Below are 23,823 nucleotides of genomic sequence, written 5' to 3'. Positions count from 1 at the left end.
GTAGAGAGGTGGGCCAAGAGTGAGGAAAACCTAAATTAAAATTCAGCTTTAGTTTTTTGTTAACTGTGTGATCCTGAGCAAGGAAAACAAACTCTATTAGCCTCATTTTTCTAAAATGGTAAAATGAAAATAATAATAGCATTTGCCCCATAAGTTATTATAAAATTAAATGACAAAAAATTATTAAAAATACTTGGCATATATTAATATTGTTTTAAATGCATGTTTATATATGGGTAAATGGATATATATATGTGTGTGTGTGTATGTATCTGAATATATGTGGGTTTATATACATCCATGTATATGTGGATATATTTATATGTATGAGTTCATAATGGGTATGTATATCCACACACACGTATATGTATGTATGTATGTATGCATGTATGTATATATATATATATATATATATATATATATATATATATATGAAGTAAAAAGTACACAGCAAAGAACAAAAGAATAACCTACAAGGACACAAAGGAAAGATGAACACTCATGAATATAATCTCTTCTAATATTACATAGGCTTTCTTGACATGAAAATTCATCGTTATATATTTTGAATTTTTCCTGATATTCTACTAGGCACATGAAAATATTTTGTTTTATTTTCCCTTTCTGTCTTTCTTTTTCTATTCTGTTTTGTCTTATTTGTTTTGTTTTTTTATTTTCTGTATTTCTTTTTCTGTTGTTTTTTCTTATTTTGTATTCAGTTCAATTAAAAAAAAAAGTGCTAGGCAAATGGTCTGGCAAATATTAAGTGCTATATAAAGGCTTATTCTCTTCCCTTTCCTCCCTAGGATTCAAAAATAGGATTCAGAAATTATGCTAAATATTTACCAAAGATAGTTTGCTTGAAAAAAACAGTTGAGAACTCTCTTATGAAAAAATGGTAAAGGATATTAGTTTGACTATAACTTCCATAACTTACTAATAGCTTTCTATGGAACTATTATAGTTTTTCCTCCTGGAACACTTCTCACAGTTTCCTCTGTGATTGTGGAAGGGCAAGGATTACTATTTTAGTTTTATGGAATTGGGCTGGTCCAAGATTCTCATGAGTATTCTTTTCTCCTCATGGAGGGACATTGGGTTGTTTCTGAGTTATATACTTACCATCATCAATGGCATTAACGATAATTGTATAAAAGCTGTTTTTTACATAGGGGGATTCCCGATCCACATGTTTCACTGTGGTAACCACACCAGAGAGTTCATCCACAGTGACCCAACTAGCAGGATCATGAACCAGTCTAAACCTTTAGAAGGAAGAAAAAAAAAAAAACATTTTAAAAGTAACAAGACGGGAAGCAGGAAAACAACATTTACAACTGATGTAAATGAAAGGACAATAACAACCACAAAATGAAATTGAATGCTGTTTAGTTATAATGATGGAGTTTGGCAAACAGGAATACAGAAAAAAAGCATCTTCCCTCTTCTTTGCAATAGTGGGAGACTGCATATGAAATAATGAATGTACTGTCAATCTTGGTTAGTAGGTCACTTAGTTTTCAAGAATTACTTTTTACTCTTGCTCTATTTTTTTTCTTCTTTGGTTCTCAGGGGAAGAGCCAACAAAGGTGGATACTTAGTTATAATTATGACAAAAACAAAAAGATATTAAATTTTTTAAAAGTGTTTTAGGAAAATCACAATGCCCATGCAAAAAAAAATTTTTAAATTAGGCTACAATTCATGAATGGGGTGAAAGACATAAGGGTTGGCAGCTCTGGAAAATGAGATGTACAATAATACGTGATACAGAAGAATCAATGAAAATTCATATTATCTAATCCTAGTTTCCCCTTGGCTCTCCATTTTGTATTAATAGTAACTATATTGATTCAGGGAGAATATTACATTTTAATAAAGAATGAAACTTCATCTAACTACTTGCTTAATGATCAGATTCCACACTAACAAAATGATTCAGAGAAACATGAAATTTCAATTTTTGTCTGTTGTAAAATGAGGAGATGGATCCCTTCCAGCCCTCTGTATTTCTACTATCCTTACCATTCTATGGTTATGTATACTATGGGTCTCTACCACAGAAAGTTCTGGACAGTTGGGTGGCACAGGGAATATTATGGCAGGCTGTTCTGAATTCAAATTTGGCCTCAGACACTATCTGTGTGACCCTGGGCAAATTACTCCCTGTTTACCTCAGTTTCCTCATCTGTAAAATGAGCTGGAGAAGGAAATAACAAATCACTCTATTATCTTTGCCAAACCCCACTGGGTTTCAGACATGACCTAAATAACTCAATAGCAGCAACCACAGAAGGTTTTAGATTCTAAGAGCTCTCCCAGTTCTAATGTTTAAAGTCTCACTCAGGTGTAAGATTCAGAGTCTCTTGTCTCTGGTTTCTGATTTTATTTTGTGATCTATGAATTGAATTGTTCCATTATGTGAAGAGAGGGTTCTAGTGAGAAAAACTTCTAGCAAGTACTTAAGATGGTATAAATATTTTCCCTTCTAGTGTATTTAGAAAAACTGAGTTCTAATCCCATTTTTTGTTATTGTATATTCTATTATGTGTATAGTTTCTGGCAAGTAATTTGTCTATAAATCTCTATATCCTTATTTTTTAAAATAATGGAGTTGAAGTAGATATCATCTCTAAGATCCCTTCTCTAGTTCTTCCAGTATGTGACATAATGTCATGTATTCTTATTAAATAACAGGGTGTATAACGTCTCTCTAATCTTACTGCTTGTGATTTAACAGATCTCGGTCAAATTATCAATAATAGATAATTCACAAGCACAGAGAGCATTTCATCCCACCTAATTAAACAACAAACCAGAATGTTGCAAGCCCTTAGGAGGGCTTCCCTATTTCTTCTTCTTAAAAGCCAGGGCTTTTTAATCATTCCATTTTAAAACTCGGCGAGCTAAAATTTTCAAAGAAGCTGCTGCCTTCCATTTATAGTTTCACATCATCAGGCAACTAAAACTCTGCAAACATAAATGGCATCAGTGTTTACAAAACAGAGACACTATAAGTGGCAAATTATTCATCCTTGTAGTATCTGAAGCATTAAGAAAACAATTCTCTGGTAACCTTGGATCCAACACCTCATTCAAATTAGATGCAAATGGAGTGAAGAGGAAAGATGGTGTCACACTGTGGAGAGATTGTAATTTACACATGTAATAGGAGCACCCTTGCCAATGAAACCATATCAATTCTGAAATACCAATATTGAAAAAGTGAAGATTTTAAGCAATAACAATAGCATCATGTGATGGTATACGATTCATTCCAAATGGAAAATAACCCTCATTTCCTCTATTATATCTTCACCTTATGTTCTTGCTGTCCCCATCTGGGTCTGTAGCATTGTATCTTCCCAACTGGATCCCAGGACCAGCACCATCAACTTCTTGAACGATAAAATTCGGAGGATGGAACTGAGGAGGATCATTAGTATCAATAACCTCCACATTCACAGTTGCAGTGCTGGTTCCATTGCCAAATTGGTCTTTTTCACAGGAAAAGAATGGTTCTTCATTTTCAACTACAATGACAAGTTTTCTGTCTGGCAGGTTTTCATAGTCCAAAGGCTGTCAATCCCAAATAGAAGACTTTATTAGCAAATATGTCTTGAAACTGGGACCTTATGACCTTTGTTACCTCTACATTACAGAATCAAAGAATCTCAGGTATTAATTGGCCATCAGAGATCAACTTAGCAGACTCATATTTGAAAGACTTCTTTCCACAATATTCCCAACAAATAACTTTATAACGCTGGTTTGAAGGTCCTTTCTAGTGATAGGGAATTCACTATTTTATGAGGGAAACTTTCATTTATGTATTTTATTCATTTAATTACATATTTGTTTCTTATTTATTCATTTATTTATTTATTCATTCATCTATCTATTACCTGGCTGTGTTATTTTAAATATGACAAACACCAACAAATGCAAATCTCTATTTCTATCTGAAAAGAACAGGGAAAAAAACTGCATATATGAAACCATAACTCTGATTATATACAACTCTTTTTTGTTGTTGAAAGTCTAAACTTAATTCAAAATATTCCAAAGCTATCTTATCTATTGACCTCTAGACTTTTTTCTATACTCTTTTGAACATTTTCCTTCCATACCTGATGAACACATTGCTTTTCTTCTTTTTTTTTTGTCTTCAGTATCAATAGCCACCCTCTCCCCACCAATTCTTATGCTGTCTTTTTCCTCTCCTCTTAATTATGTCTAAGGTCCCTTTCAGCACAATCTATGATATTATGATCAGTTTTCAAGAATCATGGTCGATTCTTTCATTGATCAGAATTCTAAAGGCAGCCCTAATCATTACAAAATGCCACCAAAGTGAGCAGAAATATGCTTTGGTCTTAGGTTCTTAAGACCACTCTCTTGGTCCAGACCAATTCTCATATGGCACATTCATATTATCTTTTACAAGAAAGTCTCCATCTCATTCTCACATCATTTATGGCTTTTTTTTTTCTTTTCATGGCTAAATAAAATCACCATCAATAAAAGTTAAAAAATTTCAACCAAAATCAAAACTAAATGAAAAATTAATCGGAGGAATATTGAGAATATGTATATTTATAGCACAGTTGCCCAATATACAAACTGATTTAATGTGGTAAAAGAACAGAGACATATAAGAAACAAGTATTTTAATTTCTAAGAATGCATGAAGCAATGAAAACAGGAGGGACATGCCAAGCTTGAGAATTTTCTTTCTAAGATTTCATACTTTTAGGTTATTCTGGCCATATATAAGGAAACTGATTATGGGCAGGTATTGACCAAAAAGAGACAATGTTGGTTTAGAACACTATAGCATACAGTTTACTAATTAAGCTTTGACTAGATAAGTGAAAGTAAAAGACTAGATAAGAGAAAGTTATGAACAGCCTTTTGAAAATTTGTTCTAAATCACATTGCTATTCATCTTAGCTCTTTTTTTTCCCCTGAGGCAATTGGGGTTAAGTGATTTGCCCAAGGTCACACAGCTAGAGAGTATTAAGGGTCTGAGGTCAGATTTGAACTCAACTCTTTCTGACTTCAGGGCTGGTCATGTATTTAGTTCTTAAAGAGGCCCAATCACATCAAAAGGGTGAGGCCTTCTGGATTTAAGTGAGGCAAGGGTACATGGTCATCAGTCACTCTTTCCTCTACAATGATCAGAGTTCATTGGAAATATATAAGTCAGGACAATTGGCAATGGTCCCAGAGAAAGTAGGAAACGCTGGTCTTTTAAAGTTAAGGTCCTAATCATTAATGATAAAATGGACACAAATTAAGCCACATTATCTTTTATTGTGGGACAAAGAACTAAATTTGGGGTCAAAGGACTTAAGTTCAAATTCTTCCTATGTCCTACCTGAGAGAATGTGGACAAATCATTTAATTCTTTAGGCCTCAACTTCTTGTCTACAAAATGAGGGAATTGGACTCAGTGACCTCAAAGGTCCCTTTCAGATTTAGATGTACACCAATAATTTCATACTCATCAAACTATTTAAAATTACACATGGCAGAAGTGGATATTGTTAGGGGAAGAGCTGGAAAGACCAACATACTAATACAAATTGGTACAAACATAGAAAAAATTGAATTATACTTGAAAAGTCATTAAAAGGTACATTCTATTTTGACTTAATAATACTCTTACTAAACATAGACCTCTGAGGTGTCAACAGAGAGTTTTCATAGTTATCTCTTAGTAACAAGGACCTGGAAACAAATTGGAAATAGATGTACAAACTTTGATACATGAAAATAATAGAATTTATTTCATCATAAAAGAGGGAAATTATGAAAAATCCAGGGAAATTTAAGAAAATCAGAGAATCTACTAGAATCTGTCTGGCTAGTGCATCTGGGCCAAGACTTTACCTTGATGACATTTAAAATTCCTTCATTGGTCCCAGGATCTGTTACAATATTGAAGTGTTCTTCTTCATTACCATGTAATATTTTGTATTTTGCTTTCCAGGCAGGTGTGAAGGGAGAATCATGATCTTGCACTAGGAGCCTTAGCACTTCCTGTTGTATTTGACTTTCAGAAATCTGTATTTTATACTGAAAGAAGCAATCATCAAGTCAGTGCTACTGAGACAAAGAAAACTTCTCTCATTTTCTTTCTCTATCCAGGTTATCTAACTCAGAAGGCTGGACACATCTCCTTACTGAAATCTCTAAAAAAAAATTTGAAATTCTAATTATTTGATAGCAGTATAACCAATGATAATGAGGCATATTCTCTACCTGCTACTTGGACTATTAAAAATAGAATGATTTTTTTAAAGTCCTCTTGAACATGCTATTTTCCCAATATTCCAAAATATTCTTTAAATTATTTTTATGAATGTGTTGTAATATAAAAATGCTGCTAATTTCTTAAAAGATAAAAGGAGAGGCACTCTAGATTAATGGAAAGTGTATTGGAGAATGAGTAAATCTGAGTCCAAATTCTAGTTCTAATACTTCTGTAACATGTGATTTTGGATAAGTACAATTTCTTTATCCATAAAATGGAAAAAAATTTTTTCCTTGTGGTACCTACCTTATAGAGTTTTTGATGCCATAGAAATGTGAATTATACAGAGATTCAGAAAATACTTTTATATCACACATAAGCCTTAAAATAATTGGTTATTCAATACCCTTAGTAACATTTTGGAGTCTTCAAACTAAAACAACAAAAACAACAAAAGAGCAGAATCCTATTTTCTGGAGTTATTTGTCAAGCAAATATCTTTTGCTAAATCAGGAAAAAAATAAAACAAACTCAAAAATAATATCTTTCAATATCATAATCAAGTTTGTTATGAGTATTTTTTTATTTATCTCACTTTGATTTAGAAAACAAAATGTGATTGTTTTTAAAATACTTAACTATCTTGAGAAATATTTTCTTTTAATCCTACACAAAAAATTGGAAATAAACACTAAATACTTGCTATTTTCTTAATTCATCTAAAAGAAAATCATTTACACTCAAAATAATACTCTCTTGTTGGTCAAGAATAATGATTCTCAATCTTTTTTTTCCTCTTGTAAAATGCTATTATTTTGGATATTATTTCCTGACATCCAAATCACACTTTGTCATTTAATCCCTTTCACATAATATTAAAATATTAAATTACAACCAACCTGATTCTTCAGATTTCATGACATCTCTCACCCTATCAATACAATTACAGACATCCTAGGATGATACAAACTAGAGACCAGATCTCTTTGGTCATTATGATAATTTTTTAAAAAGTAGAAGCTAGAGTATAGCTAGGTGGTGCAGTTGGTAGAGCTCCAGCCCTGAAGTCAGGAGGACCTGAGGCTGTGTGACCCTGGGCAAGTCACTTAACCCCAATTGCCTCGGGAACAAAAAAAACCCAAAAAAACCAGAAGTTAGCTATTGAACTTACATTTTCCTTAGTAAATACAGGCATGTGGCTGTTTCCCGATTCAACAGCTATGTTAACGGTAGCAGTGGATGACAAGGGTGGCTCTCCATGGTCATTTGCTCTAATCAGTAATTTGAACAACTGGACAGCCTGTGCATGGGAAAAAAGGTTAGCTTCTTAACATAAAGCAAGAAAACAAGTTAACTGGCTTTGTTGCTTAACTTTCGTTTCCAGTTTTTTTACAGTAGCCCCTTCAATGTTTCATAATGGCATGGATACAAGATCTTGTAGGCTGTGCCAGCAGAAAGCAAGCTCTGGCAGGTCCTAAAAACTAGAAAAATTTCTGGGCTAAGTCCAGCAACAGAATCTGATTCTAATGCTCAAAGATTAGGCCATTCAGATTCAGAGAGATTCAACAATCTTTGGCTGGCAGGTAATGAAATTTACTGGGAGCCAATGTAATTCATAAATAATGTTTACTTAATTATATGGAAAGGTTGTGATTTTCATGGATTGGACAAGCATCTATTCCAATGAAACCCTAGATCTTTTAAAATTTTTGTAGGACTATAGGATTCAGCAGTGGATAAGACCTTAGAGATCACCTTTCTAGTTCTCTCATTTTAGAGACAAGGAAATTGAGACCCAGGGAAAAGTAAATTTCTTAGAGTCATAGCAGATAAGCAAAGCTAACATTAATGCCCAGACTCAACAATAACTTTTACTTTTTTTTTCTATATTCAAATATATTTATTTATTTGTATAAGCAAAATTTAAAATAAACACACACATGCATATCTACTATTTATATAAGCTGCTATGTAGCACAGAGAATAGAGTACCAGGCCTAGAGTCAGAAAGACTCATCTAAACAAGTTCAAATGTGGCCTCAGAGACTTACTAGCTTGTGATCCTGAGTAAGTCATTTAACCCTGTTTGCCTCAGTTTCCTTATCTGTAAAATGAGATGGAGAGGGAAATGGCAAATCCCATCCAGTATCTTTGCCAAGAAAACCCCAAATGGGGTCATAAAGAGTTTAATGTAACTGAAACAACTGAACAATAACAAAGATCTTTTCTACCACTAAATCCTATGTCTACAAAAAATATTTCAAAAGAACTAGGGTTTTACTGGGATAGACCCTTGCTTCACCCATGTAGATTCTAGTCCTTCCACAATATCTGTGAATATGTGTGTGGGTTTTTTATGTATGTGTGTGTGCACATAATCATGTAGTATATATATATATATATATGTCTGCACCAAATATACAGTGTAGGTATAACTAGGTTAAGAAAAACACCATTATAGTTATATATGTCTCAAACCAATTACCTACTAGATTGTCAAATCTTTCAGGACAAGTCTCCTGGCATTGTGCTCTAAACATAGCAGGCATTTGGTAAATACATGATGAATGAAAAAACAAAGATATATCTACACATTTAGAGCTCATGTACAATAATCACTTGCAGGATACAGAATTCAAGATTTTAAATAATAGCAAAAAATGTATGACCTCATAATCTAAGCATCTTGAGACACGAATTTCTCCACTACTGTGATCAATGTAAAATTCATTTCCTTTTATCAGTGGCATTTGTGAAACAAGGGAATAGGAGACTTCAGAATTAGGAGTTTGCTTTTTATCCAAATCGACTGCTTCTACCTGAAAAATAGGATCATCTAAAAGGAAAGAAAATGAAAATTAGTTGTTACAACAGACTAAAGTTCCAAGGTATAGTTTGAATCTGTTTCAATTAGGCTGTTAAGTGGTCTATCAGAAGATCAAAATACTAATAAACTATTTTCCTGGTTATTTTATTGTTTGTACAAAATTTAGCATAAGGATCAGAAAGAATCAGAATAGGAAGTGTCAGGCCTGCTACATTAAGAACTGAACAAGAAAATGTATACCTGAAACCATTCAGTAGCACATCTATTCCCTATTCTTCATTTATCTTGTTTAGTATAAAAAGTGAAGAAGCTTCCATTAAGGAAATTAAAGAATACTAATTTCTGCTTTTACATGTAATTGGGGAGAAAATAAAATATTAAGAATATTTTTAAATGACATTATCACTGACAAAAAAAAAAGAAATATAATTTTGCCAAGAAGTGAACAAGTCTCACCAAAATTGTGGCTCTCTTTGACAGTAATGTTAAATTCTTCCTCATCAAACTGTGGTGCATTATCATTGATGTCGCCAACTTTGACAATGAAAAATAAAGACGAATCCACAGCTTTCCGAGTTGAAATATCAATAATATCAAAGCGTATCTAGAAAACAGTGGTCAACATTAATGCCAAAACCAATTATTTCTGGGGAGAAAACATTACTCATTACTATATTATCTTTTATGATTTGTTATTATTTTTTTAAATTTTATAACATTGTTATATCTCCTACACTAGTGTCTCAAATGAGTCATCCTCATAAATAATCCATAACTTCATGCACCAAGAACTTATCTTAATTGCAATTTAATTGATGCAGGGAAGATCTTACTAACGTTCAATTTCAACCGGTTTTTTCATGTAAAGTAATTGATACAAGTTCACAAAGATTTAAATCAACAAAGTAGATTTTTTTGGCAATGTCTAGTGAAAGACAATGAAGAGATTTGAGGATCTTTTCCTCTGGGGTCAACAGTTAGCCCATGAATAGGGGCTTTAGTTCTTTGCCTCCATATTTGATTTTTTTTAAATGTTAGGTGAGGGATGGTGGAGGCTCCAACTTTATGGGCTTCAAAAGGTCAGGAGAATAAGCCATCTGAGTTCTAGAAGGCAAATCCACAATGAGCTTTAAATGCACCTGAGCACCAATGTCTCAAGAAATAAAGAGCCATAGCAGCAGCACTCAACTGGCTGTAATGTCACATTTTAAAGTGAATTTGATGGGACCAGTATTTTGTAGATAGTGCATTAAATCTGAGTTTTCTTTTCCCAGACACTGAAGTGATATGGAAGAGGTTGGGGGTAAAATACCCTCAAGTTGTATGTGTGGAAATAGCATTGTATTTCTATTCTTATTTTATCTTTATATTTTAATGTATTTATCCATTTTCAAAAGGTAACTGATATTAGTTGGTTTCATGAAATAATGGTACTAATCACTGATTCCTAACAATAGAGATAAAAATACCCCCAATGGGGCATCAATATGATAGTATTAGAGAAAAGATACTCCAATCCCTTACTCCTGAAGGGGTGATGTAGTCATCCTGACTCTGAGAACAGTGAGTCCAGAGAGTACTTGCTATGTTGGAGTGTATTGATTTATAAAATACTTTCTGTTTCATACCATCTCTCAGAAGTAAGTTTTACTGAAAGAAGAACTTCACAATTGAGCAGCTCTTCATAAACATCCTTTAGGGGATTTTGGGAGGGGATAATTGAAACAGACTTGGTAAGATCTGGAGTAAAATGAAAGAATAAGGGGTTGAAAAAGAGAGACAGGAAGTATATTAAATCTCAAAGGAGAAAGAGAAAGACACCTAAAATCCACTAATAGGGGAACAGGAACAGTGGAGAATCAGGATTTACAGCTGAAAGGGACCTTGGAGACCATTTAATCCAACCTTTCCTTTTTACAGATGAAGAAACTAAAACCTAAATAAGTTATAGGATCATAACAATCATCTAATTCAATTGCCTCATTTTTCATAAAGAAACTGAGGTCTAATAAATTTTAATAACTTGCCCAAAGTCATACAGGTAGAACCCAACTTTTTATTATATCTGCTAACTTTTCCACAGATACAGAGCCAGTGGTGAAGCCCAGAACCAAACCCAGGTCCTCTGATTCCTAGTCCAATATTCTTTCCATTACAATACATTGCCTCTTTACAAATCAGACCCCAATAGGTATTCTAAGGGTAAAAGATATTCAAGCTGTGGTCAATGCCCCAAACCCAGATACATTCTAGAAGGTTAGAGCTAGAGACCTTAAAAATCACCTAATCAAGAATCCTATTGTTAAAAGTAAACTTTAGAAGCTATCTAGTCCAAACTGTATTTTGATCAAGAATCTCTTTTACAGCATTATCAACAAGTGGCCATGCAACTTTTGTTTAAACACTTGTGGTGAAGGAGGTTACCTTCCATTTATTTGGTTACCTTTAAATGTAGAAAAATTTGTCTTCACGAAAGTTTAAATACTCTCTCTTCAACTCCTACCCATTTATATCTAATTTTGCCCTCTAGAAATGAGAAGACATGACAGCTCTTGAAATAACTGAAAAAAGATACTACATCTCTCCTGTCTTCTCATCTGCCAGGTAAACATTTCTGTATCTTTTTTTTTAATCATATATATATATATATATATATATATATATATATATATATATATATATATATATATATATATATATATATATATATATATATATAAATATATAATATGCTTGTGGCCCTTCTCTGTATAATTTTCAGTTTTTCAGTAACTACCATGATCCAAAATTGAAAATAATATACTTGATGGAGGTTGGTTAGATTAGCCATTTATCCAAAAGGGACAAGGGTCAGGGAGGGAAATTCAGAATTAGCTAAAACAAATCTATGGGCATGACATCTAATACAATCGGAATTCACTCTCTTTACTCATCCATATCTGCTCAACTTATAATTAGCATATTCTTAGACTCATGGAATATTGAAAGGGAAAGGCCTTCAGAGATTATTTAGTAATTCCATACTTGAATAAGAATCCTTGAATTATTCTCAACCAATGGACATTCATCCTTTTTGCTTTGAGAACTCCAATCTGTTTGAAGGATTTTAGGCCCTATTCACTCTGGATTCGTGCATTTGCACAAGTTTTTAGCTCCCTATTGGGTAAAGAGCAATTTTGGCCTTAATGACTTTAGGCTACTCAGATGTGGTTTTAAGCAGAGGTTTTTCTCCTGAGTTGTCATTACATGTCATATAGCAATTTCTCATGACTAGTACAAGTTTGAGAACTAAGGTGGTTGTGAAGCCAAAAAGCACATTTTCTTGTCTCTTTATGTCAGTATTCTGACAATAGTTTGTAGGCTATTAATCAATGCCATAATTTGATTGGAGGTGGAATAATGGTGGCTTTTTTCCCTGATATGCTGAAGAAGACTTAAAAAACAAACAAAAAAAAATTTTTTAAATATGGCCTTACAGAGGAACAGCATAGCAAGAATATCACTTCGATTGTTCTATATACTGTATCACTTAGGATGGTCAGAGATCAGATCAGGGCTTTTTGGTTGCCATGTCTCATTGTTGATTAGTGTTGAATTTTCCATCTCCTTTCTTTTATGGAGAATAAAAGTAAGGTTCACAAAGCTAAATTATACCAAAAATCAAGAGGGTCTCTCTCTGAGAAGATAATACCGCTACTGGGCAGCGGAACCAGACCAGAAACCTCTGTTTCTTGACGTCAATCCAACAAACTTTCAACTACACCACACTGACTGTACAAAGAGATTCTATGTTCAAATAGAAACTGAAGAATTAATCAATCTCTGACACTATATAAGAAGGCCCATTAACCAATGTGATTATTTGTTTGCTATTGTTGTTGAGTCATTTTTCAATTGTGTCTGATTCTTTATGATCCCATTTGGGGTTTTCTTTGCAAAGATACTAAGTATTTTGCCATTTCCTTCTCCAGATAATTTTACAGATAAAAAATTGAGGGAAGCAAGGTTAAGTGATTTACCTAGTATCACAAACTAATAAGTATCTAAGGCCTGATTTTAACTCAAGAAGATGAATCTTCCTTATTCCAAGCCCAGTGCTCTATCCACAGTGCTACCTAACTGCCCTCAATGTGACTAACCATGTGATTTTGGAATTTACAAACAGTTTCAACACTTATTTATTAGACAAATTATTTAACCTCTCTGACCTTCATTTTTAACATCTGTAAAATGGGAATATTATTATCATTGCCTACCTTGCAGGATTTTTGCGAAGATAGTACTTTGTAAATATTGAAATGATACAGTAAGCTGAACTAGAGAAAAATATATATGGGAAACATTGATGAAAATAAATAGTGAATCCAATAAAACATAGATAATGTTAATTTGTAGTTCTCTAAGTCAATATATAGCAATCAAGGATCCATTTCTATTTGAGTTTGAGATCACTGATGTGAATTATTACTTTTATTGTATGCATCACATAAACCCAGGCATGACTGGCAATTAACCTTGGAATCTTTAGAAGAGATAGGTTAAATATTAAGAGAGTTAAATATGTTATGCCTTTCCATAGAATTCCTTATCTTTAATTAATTGATGTAAAAAAGAGATTTTGCTTGTTTAAAGTCTAAAGGTCATAGCTGTGCTACTAACTTCTTACAGAGAATAGAAATACTCCCTATAAAATTTTAAAACTTTTATTGTAATCAAATTTCCTTTAAAATACAACCATATGTTTATTCCCTTTTATAATTCATAAATAATCTCCTAATAGCATTAAATTTATGTAAAACTATACTATGTCCTTGCACTCAAAAAAAAAAAAAGCATTTTAACATGTTTATGAAATTAACATTTAATTTCACAATTATTTTACCAGGAGAGAGAAACCAAACCAAGATATGGCATATGCCTAGAAACAGAGGCAATAGTATTATCTGGACAGAGTTTTCAAGAATAGGGGAAACAAAGGGAAAGGAGAAAACCAGAAGGCGAGAAAGCCTAGAGATGCTTAAAAAGACAAAATTTAGATCAAACTGATAGAGAAAAGAGATTGGGAGGAGAATGAGTGGATTCACAGTTAGGCACTTTCTTCATAATTTATAACTGAGAGTTGTCTAGGCAATGAGAGATTAAATGACTAGTACAAAGTCACACAGCCAGTATGTGTCAAAGGCATGACTTGAAAACAGTTCTTGGCTCTGAGGATGCTTCTTTACCCACTATCCTATTCTATCTCACTTATGATTTCACATTTTATTATTTTCCTTTAAAATGTAGAATAACTATATTTTAAACCAGTAATTTTCCTCAAGATATGCTCTGGGAAAAATTGTAGAATTTTCACCAAGGCCCTAAATTTAAGTCAGAGTAGATATAGAACAATCATGTATATATTCTACACTTGAAAAAATTTGCTGTGGTTGAAATTTTTATTTCCTAAAAGATGAGTTTTGTCCCTGAACAGAAACAAACATTATATATCTCTATCTGCCCTTACCTCTTAAATCTTTCAACAGTTTTCAGGTTTGGCTGGCTCTTTCTTAGGATACTGAAGGAAGAGGATCCTAAACCCAAAAGATCTCACACTCTCAGTCCATTACCCCCTCAAAAGTCATTAAGAGTAGAATGTTTCCTCTACTTTTCTGTCTCACCCATATCTTACTACTGATGATGGAGTAGCTTGTTTAAAAACTATCCTGACTATAGAAAAGTCTAAACTGAAATGTTCAACTTTCTTCTGAGTTAGTATTTTTAATGTAGTACTTACTGCTGGTATTACTTCTCCAGCTGTAATCTTCTGAAAACAAAGGGTTTTAGGTTACAGAGCAGAAAGAGACCCAAGAGAGAACTTTATATTAAGTAGAAGCAGTGTAGAACAGAGAAAAGAGGGATGACTTTGAACATCTGGGTTGTACTTTTAACCCTTTTTACTTGTGTGACTTTGAGCAACTCACAAACTCCCTGGGACTTAGTTCCCTCATCTATAAAATGAGAAATTTGAATTAGATGGCCTACTGAGATCACTTATAGCTCTAGGTCTATGATCCTATAATTATAAAATATGATTTAAGATTGAACTTAATGGTTTGCAAAGCACTTTACATATATATTCATTTTAGCCTAAAAACAACCTTGAGAAGTAAGATACTAAAGACTAAATATATTAAAAATAAAATACTAAATATTAAAGATACTCTCATTCTAGGGTTGAGGAAACCAAGATTTAGGGCATGTAAAGGACCACTCCATGATCACATATTGAATTATCATAGATAGGATTTGCTATCTCAATTAGGTTAAATGAAAATAAAATCCCCCAACTTTTACCGAACATAGATTCTAGATACAAGGTATATCATGCTAGCTTTTCCCTGAAGTTGATATTTAATTTTCTACTTGTTATTTTCAATAGCCTAATTCCAAATAGATCAAGCATAATGTCCACTGTACCACACTGCCTCTAATTCAGTCTCTTTATTCTACAGAGGAAGAAACTAGGCCTCAGACAGGTGAGGTGAGTTGCACAAGAATGGGTCTAAAATCAGAGCCTTTTAATACTCAGGACACACTTTTTTTTCTTGCAGAACACTGCTTCCCTTGACTATACCATGCATCTTAATCTCCTTAACTCTACTACAATATCACTGAGAGCCAGTTCTATGTCATATTCTATATTTTGTGTATCCCTTTTGCATCCACAAAATTTAATTCAATAAACATTTTTAAGTACCTATTATGTCTAAGGCACTGGGCTTACAAAGACGAAAATAAGACCTTAAGGAATTGTTACACAAGGGAGAAAAAAACACATACATAGACAATTTAAATACAAGATAATTTGATATTAGATAAAGAATAGTTTGAGAAGGGAGAAAGCAACAACAACAGGGGAAATCAAGGGAATTATGGGCAACTGAGCTGAGGGTTAAGAGATGAAAGGTATCCTAAGAAGCAGAAATGGGAAGGAAATGTACCCCATGCATAGAGGACTATGGAAAGTCACAGATTAGAAAAATGTTGCAAATATCCCTCTAGTTAGTATTGTTCATTGTGAATCACTTTCATGGCCACTTAAAGTTTCTTCATGTTTTATTGGGCATTTTGTCTAGAGAGGATGAAAGAGTTATAGCTAGAAAAGACCTTCAATGTGGATTTCAGATTCTTCATTTTGAAGATGAAAAAACTGAAGCCCATAGATGCTGCCCAGGATCTCACAGCTAATAAGTATCTAAGAATAGAAAGAGAGGATAATGTACCTTTAAAGAAATAGATTTTTGTTATTATAAGTATTGTAGGAGAATTTCTATACATTTGGAAATAACAGAGCCAGATCCCATCAATTCATAAAAAGAATATTTCCCACTTTGGAAAACTACACTAATTCTTTAGGGACATAGAAATAAGACATGAGAACTTATCATTCTGAAACATTAAGTTATATGGTTGGGGTCCTGAAAAGGTTAATGCCCTTTCAAAATGGACCATTCACTTCTAATACAAAGGAGAATCAGGCCCTAAGCCTTGTAAAACCTGAAAAGTAAGGTGCTGTTGCACAGAAACAAAAAATAAAAACCAACATGGTTCTTGTTTGCTGAGTTTACAAAAGCAAATCTTCTAGTTCTCTAGAATTGCATCAATGAAATGTGTAGCTATTTCAGTGGTGACTCATTTGCTGATACAATATAAAATCAACAAACCAACATATTCAAAGGTAATCTTAGAAATCTTTAAATTTCCAGGTCACCTTGGGACACCTATCAAGATAACTAGAATATAATGAGCTCCAAATGGAATTTTGAGAAAGAAAATGAGAAATAGACTAAAGTCACTGAAAAAAAAGAACATCACAGTCTTTAAAATATGCTGCTAGAAATTATTCAAGAAATCCTTAATCCCCTTATCCAACCATAATATATTAGTTTTCTACCTCTTCCTCTGCCTTCCTTTATCTAACTCAAATCTTCCATTGCACTGTGACCTCCAGTTTAAAGCTATTTCTCTGGCAGTAGCCACTCTCTTCATTTCTCTATCTTGACAATGGAGAATCATTTCAGCTCTGCACTGTCCCATTTTCTTGAATCTTTAATCACCCTTATCATTTCTGCTGATTACATCCTGCCAAGTCTCAGTCTTGGAACACTCCCACAACATGCACTGTTTTTGCTTGTACACATTCTGCTGACAAAAGGTATACAACTATTCTGTCCAGGTCCACTACAAATGTTACACAACCTCAACTAGGTCTTCATTCCTTTTTGGCATTCCTTATATACCTACCTTATCAACTCACTATCCCTCTCGTCTAAACCTTTTCATGCCTCCTCAATCCTTCCTTGGTTCTCCCCTCCCACCTTCTCAGCTGGACTTACTTCTTATTTTATAGAAAAATATGAAGACCAATTGCTACAAACTTTTTCTTCCTCATATGATCCATATGCTTTTTGTTACTACTTCTTCCTTTGCCCTTATTTCATAACAAGGCTAATCCTTAAGCAATCCATTCTATCCCATCTCTTTTAACAGATTGCTATTCTGTCATTCCTATTTTATCACTTATTTTCATTCTTTCTTTGTCTACTGACTACACTCTGTCTAATTACAAACATATCCATGTCCCCTCATAAACTCTTGCTTTATCCTTCCATCCCTTGTATCACCCTATATTTTTTCTTCTCTTTGTAACTAAACTCCTTGGAAAAATGATCTATAAGAAATGCTTTTACTTTTTCTCCTATCATTTTCTTCTTTTTTTATTAAAGCTTTTTATTTATAAAACATATGCATGGGTAATTTTTCAACATTGACCCTTGCAAAGCCTTCTGTTCCAAATTCCCCCTACCCCCTTAGATGGCAGGTAGTCCAATACATGTTGAATATGTTAAAATATATGTTAAATCCAATATACATATTTATAAAGTTATCTTTCTGCACAAGAAAAATCTGATCAAGAAGGGGGAAAAAACTGGGAAAGAAAACAAAATGCAAGCAAACAACAACAGAGAGAGTGAAAATGCTATGTTGCGGTCCACACTCAGCTCCCATGGTCCTCTCTTTGGGTGTAGATGGCTCTCTTCATCACTGAACAATTGGAATTGGTTTATCATTCTCTTCTTAATCCCTTACAATCCATTTCTGATTCATCATTCCACTAAACCTATTTTCTCTGAAGTTACTAATGATCTCTCAGTTATCAAATCCGATAACCTTTTTCTCAATCATTATTCTGCTTGACCTTTCTGCAGCTTCTCCTTTCATTGATTGATCAACATCTCATTTCTCCAGGTTTTCAGGATACTACTCTCTTCTGCTTTGCTGAATGCTAATCCAGATCACATCTGCTGATGTCCTACGTAGGTGTCCTGAGCCCTTTTATATTCTACCTCTATATATTACACTTGGTGATCTTATCAGTTCTCATGGACTTAATTATCTTTATGCTGAAGATTCACAAATCTAACATTTCTGTTGAATTTCAATCTTATTTCTCTAATTGCCTTGTAGATATCTCAAACTGCATATTATATAGATATCTTAAACTCAATATATCCAAACCACTAGAACTCATTATTTTTCCCTCTAAAAACTTCCTTGCCTTCTAGCTTCCATATTATTCCATTCCCAACCCTCATGCCTTAGGTGTCATTTTTAACTCTTACTTCTCATTGCTCCCCTTCAAATCTCTTAGCAAGGCTTGTTATTTTCACCTTTGCAATATCTCTGGAATATGCTATTTCTCATTATAATACAACTGGCCTACTGCAAAAGTCTGTTGAAGATCTGCCTATTTCAAGTCTTTCTTCATTCTAATTTATTGCCCACTCAACTACTAAAGTGATTTTCCTAAAACAAAGGTCTTACTATGTTATGCTGCATCTCCAATAAACTCTCATAGCTTCATACCACCTCTAGGATCAAAAACAAAATCCTCTGGTTGGCATTAAAAGTTCTTTACAATCTAGACTCCTTCTACCTTTCTAGTCTTCTTATGCCTTATTCCAGATCATTTGCTCTGATCCAATGACAGCTGCTCTCCTGGTTGAAATACTCTCCTATATCCCCACTATTTGCCTATCTGGCTTTCTTAAAAGTGTCAACAAAATTCTACTTCTACAGTAAATTTTTCCCTACTTCCTCTTAATTCCAGTGACCTTCCACTCTCATTTACTTCTTAATTATTCTGTATATAACTTGTTCATTCAGATTTGATTCCTCCCTTAGTTTATGAGTTCTCTGAGACAGGGTCTGTCTTTTGACTTTTTTGTTTTTGTTTTTGTTTTCCCAGTGCTTAGATAAGTGGTTGCTTAATAAGTATTTATTGACTGATAAACTTTAGCTCTGAATTTTTGGTTAGGTTAAACTTTTTTTTTCTTTATTGTCTTATTATGCTTCTCTAAAAACGTTTTTTGGGGAGGAGAAGATGGGAGAAAGTAAAAAGAATTAGAGGGAAAAAACTTATAGGTACCACAAAAGATTGTATTTCCTCTCGGTCAATCGAAGAGTGAACATAGACTTTCCCATTTTGGTTATCTTCTATAGAAAACAGACCAACTGGAGGCTCATCCACACCAGGCCCACTGATTATATATATTAAGGATTCATTGTAGTCCATGTTATTGAATAACTGTAAGTATAAACACAGGAAAAAAAAAAAGGTTGTTGTTTTTTTTAAATCATTATTCAGATGAAGTGTTCTTGACCACTGAAGCAAGGTATTTCATTGCCTTGGTATTCTATAAAGTTTTCAAGTCTTGTCGAATCAACTACTGCCATAGTGCTTGTTCTGTCAGTTCCCTTATTTCCATTCACACTTCCTCATAAACCCTTATCATCTCTCACCTAGACTATTGAAATAAATAGACCTAATAAAAGACTTAATTGGTTTCCCCTCTTCCATCATCTCCTCTCCAATTCATCCTCCACATAGCTACCAAATTGATATTTCTAAAACATAGAGCTGACCATATTACTACTCTACTCAAAAATCTTAAGTGGCTCCCTAGTGCTTCTAAAATAGAATTAAAAAAAAAAAAAAAAAAAAAAAAAAACTTCAACTCTAAAACCCTCCACAATCTGTCTCTCACTAACTTTTCTAGTCATGGTTCTCATTACTTCTTTTCATTTATTCTCTGTATCAAACTGGCCTGAGATGTTCTGGGACACAACAATCCATCACTTGCCTCTATACTTTTTCACAAGCCATCCTCCATGTAAGTGGAGGATACATCTTCACTTTTGCCTCTATCATTCTGACTTTCTTCATAACATAGATTACAAAGCCTTTTCTGATGTCACTGTGTAGCTGGTGTTTTGTAAATTATTTTGCATATGCATTGCATTTCCTTATTTGGGTACTTGTTACAGGGAAGTACTAAAGCCAAATTGAACTGGCTTAGAGAATGGACTGTTAAATTTTTTCAGTGTGAGTGAGCACTTATACTTTAGAAATTGGCAAAAACTACAAGGTAAGGCTTGATTTATTGTTTTGTAGATTGTCTTCATTTAAGAGTGTCACGAATGTAGCCTGAACTTAAAAGTGTTTTTGGAGAGAAGGTGTTAACCATTTACCAGCATGCTCCTGACATTGTATCCACATAGCATATAGGATGTAAGCTCTTCAAGGAAAGGAATAGTTTTTGTTTTGTTTTTTTAACATTTTAATACTGGTATCAAACAGTACTTTGCATGTAGTAGGTACTTTAAATTCTTTGTGACTTTATAGCAGAAGATACATTTTTGATTAAAGAATTATTATTGTGAATCCTTTCAGAATTTTTATGTTTCTAATTGCTAGATTTTTAAATGGTCATTAAGGATGCACGTGGCTTACTTCTCCAGCAAACTTGGGAAATGGTCCTGGGTCTTCTTCAGTGAGCTCCAAGGTAGTAATAACCCATCTTCTTTTAACACGCTGTAAAGGCTGGTGATCCGTATTGTAATCAAGCCAGGAAAAGAAAATTGTTGCATATTACTTTGAAGTGACATTGTATGATATGTATATAATATCACAAATTATCCATAACCTTGCTTAAGATGAGATGCCCTTTACCTTAAATCCCTCATGGCTCAATGAAACATCATAAATATAAGTATTTTGAATCTATTTTTACTTCATATTCTTGAAAACCAAAGCAAGTCAGGGCACTGCAAATTTCTGGATTTGGCTTATCAACCAAAAAAAATTTACAGTATCTTGCATATTATTAAGCTTAATACCTACCCTCATCCTATCCTGATTGGTAAATTCATCTTTTGCTGGCTGAAGACAGCTGGTTACAGTGACCTTGAAAACAAAAAAAACTAAGTTAGTAGGCAATACACGTGTTGAAATGTTTATTGACAGATACAAGTTGCCTAATATGATCTTCATATTAGATTCTGATCACATGTAAAACCCAAAATAAATTTGGAAAATATACAATTGTATATTTGTATATTCAACTGTCTAAAAATGTTAATTTCTTTAATTTACTTTTTTTTTTAAACTATCCTAATTCTTGTCTATCATGCTGTGAAAGAAAGGGCACAAGATGGCTTGTGATGGAAAAGATACATGTTTGGGTTCTTGTTGGCTATTTGTTGTTCAGTTTTTTTTCAGTCATGTCTAACTCTTCAGGACCCTATTTTGGGATTTTCTTGGCAGAAATATTAAAATGATTTGCACATTTCCTTCTCCAGCTCAATTTACAGATGAGCAACTGAGGCAAAAAGGGTTAAGTGACAGGTTCACATAACTAGGAAATGTTTGAGGCCACATTTGAACTCAGTAAAATGAACCTTTTTTATTCCACACCCAGCATTTTATCCACTGAGCCTACTGGCTGCTCTAAAATTGATTATTGTATTGCTCGGTTTAGTCCAATTCTTAATGATCCTATGGACTATATTGTCTAGGGGTTTTCTTGGCAAATATGCTGAAGTGGAGAACTATCTCCTTCTCCAGTGGATTAAAGCAAACCAAGGTAAAGTGCCTGCCCAGGGTCACAGAGTTTGTAAATGTCTGAAGATTACTCCAGGCCCAGATTTCTAGCCACTGAGCCAACTAGCCACCAGTGGCTGTTTGATTGTAAGGAAATTGTTCAATCCTCATCTGTAAAATGGAGACAATGACATTTGCTTTGCTTCAGAGAATTGTTGTGAGGAAACAGTTTTATAATTCTTAAAATTGCTATAGAAATGTGAATTAAAGGCTAAATAAATATGATTCTGATATAAATTAATTAAAGATAAAAACTAGTAGAATCTATTTGTTATGTCATAGTTCATTATAAATTTTTCCAACCACATGCTCTATTTCTGTCCTTTCCATAAGGAGAGAAAATTTCAAATGCCTTGAGTGGGATTCTAAAGTCTCAAATATCAACAAATTCACATTACTCCTTTTTGATTAATGCTAGTAGTTCTAGGAACCAAACTAAAGTTTCAATTTTTTAACATACTTTAATTTTTTTTTATTTAATAAAAATAAATTTAACTTTGCTGAAATTGATTAGAAATAGTAATAAATGTCATTTTCTTTTTCTAGGCCTCAGTTTCTTTTTCTATCTTCCTTCCTTCTTTTAATAATTCCAAACAGTGTTTGCTATTGTAAAAATCCATCTCCTTACATATTCTCACATCACTATATGTTTTCAAATCAAGTAATATTATGATATCAGAAAAATCAAAATGACAAGTAATCCAAAGAAGAACAGAGATAGGTCTAACTAGGCTTCAGCATATAATTTTGCTTATGAGGATACAGGACATATATGACCAGCAAAGAACAGCCTAATTATGTATCTAGAACTGGAGACAAGTATAAAAACTGAGTGGGCTTGGGATTATTAAGAGAATCAAAATTACGCTTCTAGCACAGTGAATGGAATCCCTAAAAAGCTTGCAAAGGAATAGAAGGATTATGATCATACAGTCAGAAAAATGTGAGTTCAATTTTGGTCTCAGACACTTAATAATGATATAACCCTGTGAAAGTCACTTTAATCTGTCCACTTCATTTTTCTCAATTATAAAATGGGAATAATAATAGCTCCTATCACCCAAGATTGCTATGAGGATAAAAGGAGATATTTATAAAGCATTTAGCAGAATGACTGGCACATAGTAGGTGTTTAATAAATGCTTATTTCTTTTCTTCCTTCCACCAGTGAAGGAATTACCCACATGCCATCTAGGTATTACAATCCAAAAAATAATACCTTAGTTATAATAAATGTTTATTGAATTCAATTGAATTAATAATAGCTAACATTTTATATGGCACTTTAAAGCCTAAGCCCTTCACATGTGTTATATGATATGATCCTCACAACAACTCTGGGAGATAGGTACGATCATTACCTCCAATTTGCACATGAGGAAACTAAAGTCCAGAAGGATTGTCACTTTCCCAGGATCACACATTTTGACCCAGTAATCTCTCTGTTGGAATTATACTTAAGTATCATCAAAGTAAAAAAAAAAAAGAAAGAGAGAAATAAAGAAGGAATGTTGGATGGAAGGAAGAAAGGAAGGAAAGGGGAAAAAAAGGAAGGAAGGAAAGGCCTATGTGCTCAAATATTTTCATAGCATCCATATTATATGTCGTCATTCATATCACATACTGTTCCAAAAACTCCCCAAAAACAAAACAAAACTGGAAGCAACATAAATTATATAAATGTCAATCAAAAGGATAATGTAATAAAATACTATACTTCAATTATTATATTATGAGGAATACAAAAAAATC

General features: G+C 33.3%; 1 protein-coding gene across 2 annotated transcripts in view; it reads right to left on the bottom strand.

Annotated features, from left to right (window-relative positions):
• CDH26 (cadherin 26) overlaps positions 1 to 23,823 on the bottom strand; it is a 57,186-nt gene that overhangs the window by 23,170 nt on the left and 10,193 nt on the right. Inside the window, exons 2-10 of one of the 2 annotated variants that reach the window (XM_074288740.1) lie at positions 21,313 to 21,375; positions 20,923 to 21,012; positions 19,558 to 19,716; positions 9,543 to 9,690; positions 8,929 to 9,095; positions 7,431 to 7,559; positions 5,896 to 6,081; positions 3,320 to 3,579; positions 1,123 to 1,265 (exon numbers count right to left, since the gene is read on the bottom strand). In XM_074288740.1, coding sequence (XP_074144841.1) covers positions 1,123 to 1,265; positions 3,320 to 3,579; positions 5,896 to 6,081; positions 7,431 to 7,559; positions 8,929 to 9,095; positions 9,543 to 9,690; positions 19,558 to 19,716; positions 20,923 to 21,012; positions 21,313 to 21,375 — 1,345 coding nt within the window. Of the gene's footprint in view, positions 1 to 1,122; positions 1,266 to 3,319; positions 3,580 to 5,895; positions 6,082 to 7,430; positions 7,560 to 8,928; positions 9,096 to 9,542; positions 9,691 to 19,557; positions 19,717 to 20,922; positions 21,013 to 21,312; positions 21,393 to 23,823 lie in introns of both variants that reach the window. The other variant, XM_074288741.1, reaches the window with a different exon arrangement.

The sequence above is a fragment of the Sminthopsis crassicaudata genome, chromosome 2, assembly GCF_048593235.1.
Source record: "Sminthopsis crassicaudata isolate SCR6 chromosome 2, ASM4859323v1, whole genome shotgun sequence".
Taxonomy (NCBI): Eukaryota; Metazoa; Chordata; class Mammalia; order Dasyuromorphia; family Dasyuridae; genus Sminthopsis; species Sminthopsis crassicaudata.
Note: the sequence above shows the minus strand (reverse complement) of the source record. Positions and strands in the feature narration are given on the sequence as shown.